Source organism: Oncorhynchus kisutch, linkage group LG8 (genome assembly GCF_002021735.2).
Source record: "Oncorhynchus kisutch isolate 150728-3 linkage group LG8, Okis_V2, whole genome shotgun sequence".
Classification (NCBI taxonomy): domain Eukaryota; kingdom Metazoa; phylum Chordata; class Actinopteri; order Salmoniformes; family Salmonidae; genus Oncorhynchus; species Oncorhynchus kisutch.
The window spans coordinates 60,053,198-60,065,984 of record NC_034181.2 but is presented as its reverse complement, the minus strand read 5'-3'; the positions used below and the strand labels follow the sequence as shown (position 1 = coordinate 60,065,984).

The 12,787-nt window shown below is 46.8% G+C and overlaps 1 protein-coding gene across 4 annotated transcripts in view; it reads right to left on the bottom strand.

The window, feature by feature from the left end:
- LOC109895286 (zinc finger protein 536) overlaps window positions 1-12,787 on the bottom strand; it is a 203,887-nt gene that overhangs the window by 29,450 nt on the left and 161,650 nt on the right. The window contains exon 5 of one of the 4 annotated variants that reach the window (XM_031830755.1): window positions 1-1,212. This exon is cut by the window's left edge and continues 1,285 nt beyond it. The exons of the other annotated variants lie outside the window; for them this stretch is intronic. Within the exon in view, the coding sequence (XP_031686615.1) occupies window positions 1,082-1,212 (131 nt within the window). The 3' untranslated portion in view covers window positions 1-1,081. The remainder of the gene's footprint in view (window positions 1,213-12,787) is intronic. 4 annotated transcript variants of the gene reach the window in all.

The window sequence follows — 12,787 nt, the reverse complement described above, 5'->3', positions numbered from 1 at the left end:
CGCTTTCATTTGTTGCTATTTCTCTCTTTTTTACATGTAGTTCTGAGCATCTACAGGCTCTGTCATATAGAGCGAGAAAAGACGTGAGCGGACCGTGCTAGGGCAGAGTCTTCACTTCAGTCCTGTTTCCGTTACGGGGATGGGGTGAGGATCCTCAGTCCTCTGCCCATCATCACACTGTACTGTACAATGCTCAGGCTTTCTCTTCTCGTTGTCACATCTACTAACATCCCCATCCTATCGGAAAACTACCGCTCTCTCTTAGTTAGCTAGCACAGGAAAAGATTGTCAGAGTATGTCATACTTCGGGTTTAGTTTCTAGTTTTTCCTCTTTTTTCTTCTTCTCTCTGTTAATTCGTTTTTGACACACAGAGCATTGTGCCCTGAAACAGGGTAGAAAATAGCAACTAAAATGTGCGTGGCAATAAGTGTGCTTGGTCTCCATAGATGGTTGGTCCGGTCAAAAGGAGCAAGTTAAAGCTACAGCTCCAGCAGGACAAGAGTGGGAATGGTACAGTCCAGGGACAATACCATTACTGTGAACCAGGGGTCATTGAATACCTGTCTTTGTACTGGGTCTGATAGGAGAGAGAGAGAGAGAGTCTGTCGTACAGGTGAAGCACAGGGTCAGCACAACAGTTCAGTCGGAATATTATCACATTTTTTTTGTCAACAATGATGGACGCCATCTTGGATCAAGGAATGTGTCATAGTAGGGGCGTGTTAGGTACTGTCATTTAGCAGGTAGTTTCATCAAAAACATCAAATCAAAGGAGAGACATGAAGAAGACAGAAGATGGAGGGAGGAGTCATCCATGAGAGGACAGGAAACAGAATGGTTCAAGTCACTGTCTGTCTGTCTGTCACATCCAGTGGCCTCTACAAGTCATTTCAGCAGGTATGTCTCTCAGTCTCCTCTCCATCCTCCCACAGGGCAGAAACACTCCTTCATAGTTCATTTTGAATGACTTCTCTTGTTTGATGGTAGCATGTTTTAAATAAAGTCTTTGATATAGTGTGTTCCTTCATCATCACCATCATCATGTTCCTGCCTTGCTCCAGCCGGGTGCTCGGGCGGGAGTTAGTCTCTGTTAAGAGAGGCTGCGTCGTGCGTCTCAGTGTCAGCTAGGTTAGGCAGCGCGAGGTTAGGGTCGAGGGTCAGCGCGGGGCCCAGGGCTCCATGGCCTTCCTCCTCTCCTACCCACAGGTGAACTACAGTTAAGAGAACAAACGCAGATTAACACGACTGCCCCGGCCCCCACCACAGCCACAACACTAAACATAGCATAGCAGTTATACACACAAAATGGCCGCCTCTTACTGTAACAAACATCATATAGAGGGAAGTAGGAGCAAAACAGAAACTGACATTCTGTTCTGGAACCAACAATTAGCATTAGCATTACACATGTACGGCTGACAAACTTCTAACATTGCGATGACTAAATGTCACATTTCTAAACTTAGTTCAGGGGTGAGGTTGTGAGGTGTTTATCAAAGGTTGCAGACTAAAAATGGTATGAGACACTGGCAGTAAAAGGATTTCCATACTTTTTCCAAGCAAGTTTGTTTGCTAGATAAGTGTGATAACGTGGTGATCATGAACTGAAGTAAGCAATTAGAATGCAAGTTTGAATCCCGGACATTTAAAACACTCTTATCTTGAAGTTCTGAAACAATGCGCGCGCTAAATAATACAACCCCTGTTTTCATTCACAGTTTCATTCCCTCGACAACTTCGTGGGAAATTTATTTGGCAATGAAATCTACTGAATGCATTTCCATGTCATGTTCTTTTAAAGTGCCGTCACGAAACTAAATTAAATGAAAACGTGTTTATTTGATTGTGCTGTCATCGAAAATGAAATGAAGAGTCGGTGCAGAGCAACGGAAAACACAAAAACGGATCAAACATCCTTTGGTTTTCCCAAAGAACAATATCGCTGACACCTACTCTCTTCTGTATTAAAGACACAATCACACCGTCACCCTCAAATCACGATGCAGTGTACGTTCGCTTAAAACTCCTACGTCAAACAGTTTAGAAAAGGCAGGTGAAGATTCTAAAGATAATTAAAGTAGCTCTAAGGGCTTATCTGGTATTAACGCCGGAAGACGTGGAGATGTGGGTGTGCCGTACAACCAGAACCCTAGTTATTAGCGATCATAATTCACACTTGAAACATCCTGTGCCGCATCAACAAATTAAAACAACCATCCCTGGGAGTTCGCTTTGAAGACATACAACTGCTTTAATCTCTTAAAGAGAGAGCATCACTGTTCTGTCCATCATTTTGCAGCCTCGTCTGCATGGTACTGTATGTGTGATGCAGTCTAAGGAAATGCTGCCAGAGCCAACTTTGACCACTAGATGGCAGACTAAGCCTGCGTATGTCATGCATGCATTTTTACATGGCAATATGACAGAACAGTCTGTTGGTTTATACCATTCTATGTCTACATCTATGCTTCACGCATCAATCTATCATTAGTCAACCATTCAATAAGGAATCAGACTAAATGTCCCCCCCCCCCCACTAAACTAAATATGTTGTCGTAGTACACCTAACAAACAAAGAAATGTTTTACTTTGCATAAAAAGTATCTGGTCTCTCAAGCGTGGCTTCTCCTCGTGATTTCCCTTGAATAAAAAAAAAAACTTCCAGTAACGAGTTACAGCTTAAGCTCCATATTTGATTTTCACTGTTCATTAACTAAAGCCACCTGGAATGTTATTATTTAAGCACGACATTTCTTCTCCCCAAACAACTGCCATTGCGAGCGGTAGATTTCCAGGCCAACTTTATGGATTCCTCATAACTTCCTCTCAGTTTTAATTTCCCATTCGGGTGCAGAACAGATGCACCTCACCAGCCAACCCAAGGACCTCGTTGACATTCCACTTGTGTGTGTCATCTTAAAAACAACTACTGCTTATCATACCAGGTCAATACTGTTGAAACAAATACTATCTGGTTAATGCTGTAGTCTACAACACTTTATCATTATAATGTAAGGAATCCGACCATTAGGAAAAGCCTTACATGTATTATGCAAACAAATTATATTGGGATGGGTAAACGCTACAATTTAAACAACCGCATAAGGTCAACAAGACTCTCTATATCTGTGACAACTGATTCGAACATTATTTGTATGAGAACGTATATATTTTACAATGAATTGTAAAAATGCTCCGTAGTCAATGGGACTATTGAAAATGCTGAAAGGGTGAGGACGCCATCTACTGGTAAACTGTGAGATAACAGTCAGAATGGCCATTTACTGGAGAAGAGGGCCCTAGAAACCCAGGCATATGGTAAGAGGACACATAGCTCCAGGATCCACCCTGTGTTAATACATGTGTCATGCCAAACAGAATGCATAAATGAATAGGTGGACGGACAAGGACGAGAACAATGGCCTAACACAAGACTGAGAGCATGTGTTGTAAACTGTCTTGGGAAATACTAGTGTTCGAGTGGGGGTCTCTAAGCATAGTCTCTCACCTGACTACATAAGACTAAGCTAATCAGTTACTATGGAAAACAGTATAAATGCTTCTATTTTACATTGTGTTGAGCTCTGTATTTGTTATTTCCATGTAAAGGTTGGAAATGAATATTTGTAATTCTGATGAGGCCAAACCTAAAGCAGGAGAAGTAATTCCCCCAGATAACCCTAGCCTCCATGTGTTGTAGATTGAGTGCTAGTCCTCTAATGATGTGGGTTTGACTGCATGAGACTTGAGTTTAGCTGTAACATAAGTGCCACGGAAGTGACTGACGCCCTGGCCCTATGTACATTTGAGTCTGCTGCAGGCTGGCAAGCAGTCAGTTGCATAGAGTACTGCCATTGAAGGTGCCTCTGAGGCCTTTGTTCTCTCCCAGGCATCCGGCGACAGTAGAAAAGTGTTGTTTTTGGCAAAGGTAGGCCTCATTGTACAGCCCAGTATTTATAAATATGTAAATATGAACAGCACACACCACCGCTTGAGCGCGAGGAAGTGCACCCAAATCATATTTTTAGAAGGTTTTAATGAATACAGGATGTTTATGAATACCATTTGCTGCGATTCAAAAAGACTAGAGGAATCCACATCCACCCCCGTCCCTTAAAGCACCACTAAAGAAGAAAACAGCACATTTGCGGTGAGTGAGGATTTTGTGTTTATGGCTGTTTCTGCTCAGATCCCCATTAGAAAGCACACTACCGTGTTGAAACAGTGACAAACTCCTACATGTGGTAGTGGCACAATGAATTGGTTCCCAGCTATACTGCATCAAGGAAGAAGATTTGGGTTTCCTTTTTTAGGTAAGACAAAAGTACAAAAGGAGAATCCATATATGCAGGAGGGAAGGGGCCTATTCCGCTCTGTCTGATATTGTATTTTTTTTAAAGAATGACACTACACAATGTAGGTATTGTTGTTTTAGATGTTATTTATTTGATTTATTCCTCCTTTACCCGTAGGTATTGTATGAGACATGGGTGTACAGGAAGAAGCTAGGTCTTGGCTGAGAAACAGTGGGCTGGAGTGAGTTCCCTCCCTCTCCCAGTGACTATTTCTGAGAAGAAGATGGTTGGATAGATAATACCTCCGCTGAGCAATTTAAGCCCAAACACTCTGATGCAACAATCTGTCTTCTTTGCCTGATAGCGGTTTTTTCCCCCTCTTTTCCAAATTACTTTCTTTCATATCTAATTATATTTGCTAATGATCTTATAAGAGAATAATGGAATGTGCTTGATCTATTACCTTTTTTTTTTCAATACATAAATACAATACAGAGAAAATGGCTATTCAGACGGAAGAAGTACGCAACGGTTTTAGTGTTCCTGATGAGGAAAATAACCCTCTGAGCCAGAGCGGAGGGATTTGAACTCACAGATCGCAGGACACCGAGAGCGTTACTCCCAACTCCCGATTCTAACATTCAGTCACATTTTGAACCTAAGTTGACAAAACAAATGGCACTTCTTTTTTTTTTGTATGTCATAGTCGTGACTTGAGGGTTGGTTGTGTGACTGGCAAGGCATTAGCAGCCTGTTAGGCCCAACATTAAGGAGAGTTGTTTGAATGTGGCCCCAGAGGGCAGGACCCTCACCCTAACGCGTGTGAGTCTCAAAGCAGGACAAAGTGTTGCATGAGTAGGTTTGCACAATGTGGAGGGCAAACTTGACCGTGTGATCACTGCTTTTTGCCTTTACCCTCCATTTTGTGTGGTAGAGCTACTGCTCAAGGCTCATCCCTCTCCCCCTCCCCCTCCCTCTCTCTCTCTCTCTCTCTCTCTCTCCCTCTCTGCATGTCAGTGTGCCTCTCTTTGGGCCCTGCTAATGAATAGCCCTGCACTCCCTTGCCAAGCCCCGGTCCCCTCTTAATCCTCTCGTCCATTCTTCCCTCTGTCTTTTTCCCACAGGCAGCCGGACAGCCATGCCATGACAGACGCACTAACCCCCCCACATTAATGGAAGGAAATGGCATTCGATCTCTATTTGATCTCCTAATCATTTCTGCTGAAATGATAATGAGCGCCCTTCCAATCCTCCCACAGAGGATAAAATAAATAGAAGAGATCCTCTCTGTACCGAGAAATGACGTCTCAGTCACCCCCATGTATTCACGACCAACAAATAGCTCCCCTTTAAATAAGCAAAATTTCAAATACACACACTGGCGACTGCTGTCTGTGATTCTTTTCAGCTGACATAATCCTGATTGATTCGTTCAGCAGATAAAAACTCCGTCCACTTCTGCCCTTTACCGCGGGAGCATAATACCAGCCTTTATTCGGCAACAATGTAACATAATGGCATTGGAATGTGAAAAAAAAAGAAGAAAAAAATTGCCACGTCTTAAATGCTTGTGGTTTGAGCACAAGTTGTAGTATTATGTAGAAGAGAGGGAAAAAAATAATTAAGCACAGATTACCCAAATGCGCTGGCGCTAACAAGGTCAAACAAAGGCTGTCGCTAAAAGTTTTTTGTTGTCTTTGTAGAGGGCACATTCTGGATGGTGGGACGAGCCAGGGATCTTCTGTACTCCACATTTCCCCCCCGTCTCTGTTATAAAAATGAAGCTTTTGTTTGGCAACAGGAAGAGGTGAGGTCATCTGTGCTCATCAGGCCTCATTTGAGTATGAATAATGCTTTTTATTCTATCAAGCCTGTACGCAGGGAGGGCCTAGCTGTGCTTACATAGACCGCACACACTTCCTTCCTTCACTTACACATGGATTACAGGCCAGGAATGTTACCATTACCGTTGTCAGTGATTTTCAATGGACAAGTATGTCTGTGACAAGCTACTGTACAGTACACGACTTCGGGGCTGTAAAAAAAGGAAGATGACATCAAAACACCTGTCAAAATTAGGGTTTCAATTCCGCAACACACACACTCACACACACACAGACATGAACACGCACACACTCGCTCGAATACTGACACACAGGGACAGTTTCAGTTTTCGAGTCGTAGTGGCTTAAACAACATAAAGATATTCAGAGGCCCTCTCGCAGGCATGTCTTGTATTAATTGTCTGTGCTAATCTCACAGCTCTGGGCTCCCTCGAGTGTGTGGTATTATTCGCACTAGCATCGCGCCACTGCCGTATCTGGTTACTAATTTTGTGTGGCGTTGCTCTGCGGTGGGAATGGAGAAGAACGCTGAAGCGACTCTGTCAGCCTGGGACGAGGTCCCCTCTGAGTGACGAGAATGACACTGTCTGTCACTTCAGAGAAACGGGGGGGGGGGGAGACAGTGAGAGAGAGAGTGAGAGAAAGAGAGGGAGTGTGAGAGAGAGAGAGACAGAGAGAGAGAGAGAGAGATAGAGAGAGAGAGAGAGATGGGGACAGAGAGAGAGAGAGAGAGAGAGAGATGAGGACAGAGAGAGCGAGAGAGAGATGAGAAGAGAGAGAGAGAGAGAGAGAGAGACAGAGTGGGCCTTTAATCCTCCACAGTGGGCCTGTCACCACGCACCTCCTCACAGGTTCCCTACTCCACTAGTACAGACAGAGAGCACAGCCATCACAGGTTCCCTACTCCACTAGTACAGACAGAGAGCACAGCCATCACAGGTTCCCTACTCCACTAGTACAGACAGAGAGCACAGCCATCACAGGTTCCCTACTCCACTAGTACAGACAGAGCGCAAAGCCATCACAGGTTCCAAACTCCACTAGTACAGACAGAGAGCACAGCCATCACAGGTTCCCTACTCCACTAGTAGACAGAGAGCACAGCCATCACAGGTTCCCTACTCCACTAGTACAGACAGAGAGCACAGCCATCACAGGTTCCCTACTCCACTAGTACAGACAGAGGGCACAGCCATCACAGGTTCCCTACTCCACTAGTAGACAGAGAGCACAGCCATCACAGGTTCCCTACTCCACTAGTAGACAGAGAGCACAGCCATCACAGGTTCCTTACTCCACTAGTAGACAGAGAGCACAGCCATCACAGGTTCCCTACTCCACTAGTAGACAGAGAGCACAGCCATCACAGGTTCCCTACTCCACTAGTACAGACAGAGAGCACAGCCATCACAGGTTCCCTACTCCACTAGTACAGACAGAGGGCACAGCCATCACAGGTTCCCTACTCCACTAGTAGACAGAGAGCACAGCCATCACAGGTTCCCTACTCCACTAGTACAGACAGAGAGCACAGCCATCACAGGTTCCCTACTCCACTAGTAGACAGAGAGCACAGCCATCACAGGTTCCCTACTCCACTAGTACAGACAGAGAGCACAGCCATCACAGGTCCCTACTCCACTAGTACGGGCAAAGCCATCACAGGTTCCCTACTCCACTAGTACAGACAGAGAGCACAGCCATCACAGGTTCCCTGCTCTACTAGTACAGACAGAGAGCACAGCCATCACAGGTTCCCTACTCCACTAGTACAGACAGAGGGCACATCCATCACAGGTACCCTACTCCACTAGTACAGACAGAGAGCACAGCCATCACAGGTTCCCTACTCCACTAGTACAGACAGAGAGCACAGCCATCACAGGTTCCCTACTCCATTAGTACAGACAGAGAGCACAGCCATCACAGGTCCCTACTCCACTAGTACGGGCACAGCCATCAAATGTTCCATACTCCGCTAGTACAGACAGAGAGCACAGCCATCACAGGTTCCCTACTCCACTAGTACAGATATAGGGCACAGCCATCACAGGTTCCCTACTCCACTAGTACAGACAGAGAGCACAGCCATCACAGGTTCCCTAATCTACTAGTACAGACAGAGGGCACAGCCATCACAGGTTCCCTACTCCACTAGTACAGACAGAGAGCACAGCCATCACAGGTTCCCTACTCCACTAGTACAGACAGAGGGCACAGCCATCACAGGTTCCCTACTCCACTAGTACAGACAGAGAGCACAGCCATCACAGGTTCCCTACTCCACTAGTACAGACAGAGAGCACAGCCATCACAGGTTCCCTACTCCACTAGTACAGACAGAGGGCGCAGCCATCACAGGTTCCCTACTCCACTAGTACAGACAGAGAGCACAGCCATCACAGGTTCCCTACTCCACTAGTACGGGCACAGCCATCACAGGTTCCCTACTCCACTAGTACAGACAGAGAGCACAGCCATCACAGGTTCCCTACTCCACTAGTACAGACAGAGGGCACAGCCATCACAGGATCCCTACTCCACTAGTACAGACAGAGAGAACAGCCATCACAGGTTCCCTACTCCACTAGTACAGACAGAGAGCACAGCCATCACAGGTTCCCTACTCCACTAGTACAGACAGAGCGCAAAGCCATCACAGGTTCCAAACTCCACTAGTACAGACAGAGAGCACAGCCATCACAGGTTCCCTACTCCACTAGTACAGACAGAGGGCACAGCCATCACAGGTTCCCTACTCCACTAGTAGACAGAGAGCACAGCCATCACAGGTTCCCTACTCCACTAGTAGACAGAGAGCACAGCCATCACAGGTTCCCTACTCCACTAGTACAGACAGAGAGCACAGCCATCACAGGTTCCCTACTCCACTAGTACAGACAGAGAGCACAGCCATCACAGGTTCCCTACTCCACTAGTAGACAGAGAGCACATCCATCACAGGTTCCCTACTCCACTAGTACAGACAGAGAGCACAGCCATCACAGGTCCCTACTCCACTAGTATGGGCACAGCCATCACATGTTCCCTACTCCACTAGTACAGACAGAGAGCACAGCCATCACAGGTTCCCTACTCTACTAGTACAGACAGAGAGCACAGCCATCACAGGTTCCCTACTCCACTAGTACAGACAGAGAGCACAGCCATCACAGGTTCCCTACTCCACTAGTATGGGCACAGCCATCACAGGTTCCCTACTCCACTAGTACAGACAGAGGGCACAGCCATCACAGGATCCCTACTCCACTAGTACAGACAGAGAGAACAGCCATCACAGGTTCCCTACTCCACTAGTACAGACAGAGAGCACAGCCATCACAGGTCCCTACTCCACTAGTACGGGCACAGCCATCAAATGTTCCATACTCCGCTAGTACAGACAGAGAGCACAGCCATCACAGGTCCCCTACTCCACTAGTACAGATATAGGGCACAGCCATCACAGGTTCCCTACTCCACTAGTACAGACAGAGAGCACAGCCATCACAGGTTCCCTAATCTACTAGTACAGACAGAGGGCACAGCCATCACAGGTTCCCTACTCCACTAGTACAGACAGAGAGCACAGCCATCACAGGTTCCCTACTCCACTAGTACAGACAGAGGGCACAGCCATCACAGGTTCCCTACTCCACTAGTACAGACAGAGAGCACAGCCATCACAGGTTCCCTACTCCACTAGTACAGACAGAGAGCACAGCCATCACAGGTTCCCTACTCCACTAGTACAGACAGAGGGCGCAGCCATCACAGGTTCCCTACTCCACTAGTACAGACAGAGAGCACAGCCATCACAGGTTCCCTACTCCACTAGTACGGGCACAGCCATCACAGGTTCCCTACTCCACTAGTACAGACAGAGAGCACAGCCATCACAGGTTCCCTACTCCACTAGTACAGACAGAGGGCACAGCCATCACAGGATCCCTACTCCACTAGTACAGACAGAGAGAACAGCCATCACAGGTTCCCTACTCCACTAGTACAGACAGAGAGCACAGCCATCACAGGTTCCCTACTCCACTAGTACAGACAGAGCGCAAAGCCATCACAGGTTCCAAACTCCACTAGTACAGACAGAGAGCACAGCCATCACAGGTTCCCTACTCCACTAGTACAGACAGAGGGCACAGCCATCACAGGTTCCCTACTCCACTAGTAGACAGAGAGCACAGCCATCACAGGTTCCCTACTCCACTAGTAGACAGAGAGCACAGCCATCACAGGTTCCCTACTCCACTAGTACAGACAGAGAGCACAGCCATCACAGGTTCCCTACTCCACTAGTAGACAGAGAGCACATCCATCACAGGTTCCCTACTCCACTAGTACAGACAGAGAGCACAGCCATCACAGGTCCCTACTCCACTAGTATGGGCACAGCCATCACATGTTCCCTACTCCACTAGTACAGACAGAGAGCACAGCCATCACAGGTTCCCTACTCTACTAGTACAGACAGAGAGCACAGCCATCACAGGTTCCCTACTCCACTAGTACAGACAGAGAGCACAGCCATCACAGGTTCCCTACTCCACTAGTATGGGCACAGCCATCACAGGTTCCCTACTCCACTAGTACAGACAGATGGCACAGCCATCACAGGATCCCTACTCCACTAGTACAGACAGAGAGAACAGCCATCACAGGTTCCCTACTCCACTAGTACAGACAGAGAGCACAGTCATCACAGGTTCCCTACTCCACTAGTACAGACAGAGAGCACAGCCATCACAGGTTCCCTACTCCACTAGTACAGACAGAGGGCACAGCCATCACAGGTTCCATACTCCACTAGTACAGACAGAGAGCACAGCCATCACAGGTTCCCTACTCCACTAGTACAGACAGAGGGCACAGCCATCACAGGTTCCCTACTCCACTAGTACAGATAGAGAGCACAGCCATCACAGGTTCCCTACTCCACTAGTACAGACAGAGGGCACAGCCATCACAGGTTCCCTACTCCACTAGTACAGACAGAGAGCACAGCCATCACAGGTTCCCTACTCCACTAGTACAGACAGAGAGCACAGCCATCACAGGTTCCCTACTCCACTAGTACGGGCACAGCCATCACAGGTTCCCTACTCCACTAGTACAGACAGAGAGCACAGCCATCACAGGTTCCCTACTCCACTAGTACAGACAGAGAGCACAGCCATCACAGGTCCCTACTCCACTAGTACAGACAGAGAGCACAGCCATCACAGGTTCCCTACTCCACTAGTACAGACAGAGAGCACAGCCATCACAGGTTCCCTACTCCACTAGTACAGACAGAGGGCACAGCCATCACAGGTTCCCTACTCCACTAGTACAGACAGAGGGCACAGCCATCACAGGTTCCCTACTCCACTAGTACAGACAGAGAGCACAGCCATCACAGGTTCCCTACTCCACTAGTACAGACAGAGAGCACAGCCATCACAGGTTCCTGTCTGAAACACGGCGCTTCCCAGGTCAGGAATCACAAAGCAACATAAGATGGGTTCCTAATGGATCAGGGACAGGAGTTTAAAATAAGAAAAGAAGGCAAGAGAGAGCTGGAGACCTGGGACGTGCTCAGTGATGAGGATTCAGACGAGCAGGGAGATGCAGACAGGGAACACTTCACTTTCTATGTGTCCATCGTAAACCTTGGATACACTCGTGATTGTTAAAGTACCAACAGCATTAGTGTGTCGAAACAATGATCCAGAAATACGTCTTTTCAGACAAGCTCTACAGTGAATAATCGTAGTAAGGACAAAGAGAGTTTATGGGCAAGATCAAACAGTAGGGTGACACCAGAAATGTCTCTGAATGCTACAGTGTGTTTGCACTATCACTCTCTCTGTAGATCTTTCCGGATGAATATCCCTCTCCTATCCTCCTCCTCCTTTTCCCTCCCACATCGCCACAGTGTGCTGCAATGGAAAATCACAAGCACCTGGCTTTTTTTTTTTAAATATGATTTTGCAGACTTCCTCTGGTCTCTGATGATTCAACAGTTCCCGGTATAACATCTGCTTCTTACTCTTACTGGGTCTCAATTAAGACAGCGCTATTCGTGAATCAACTTTTATTTTTGTTTCTGTTTTTCACATATGCGCTCGAGGTAGAAGAGCCCAAAGAGCCAACTCCACGCTCAAAGAAGATGTTTAGAGTAAGGTCAAAAAAGTGAGTATAGATTTAGAGAAGCTCTGGCAGTAAGGGGACACGTATTGGAGGGAATAAGAACAACAGCTTTAAACCTACAAAAGCTGGGCTGTGAATTAGCATCCGCCTTTAAGAAGGGACCAAAGAGAAGTGGTGATATGATTATGTAAATGAAAACAGGATTTCCTGCTTGCTGGAAGCATTTCTGACCCATTCTCGTTGCAAATCCTCCATTTAAGAATAATTCCCGAGGGAACCCCGCCGTTGCTTAACGGGATAATTATGATATACGAAACCTTCCAGGACCACCCCCCCGCCCCCCATTTCTCCGGCTCAGTCTTTCTCTCCCTCCCTCTCTTACCCTGCAATGGTCAGCCAGCACTTCCAAGAGGCTCACTGTTTCAACTCCAGTAACAGAGACAGTGAAAAAAACTGAAGCTTTTCTTCTGCAACTACGTTTCGCATACACAGGTTGTTAGTTC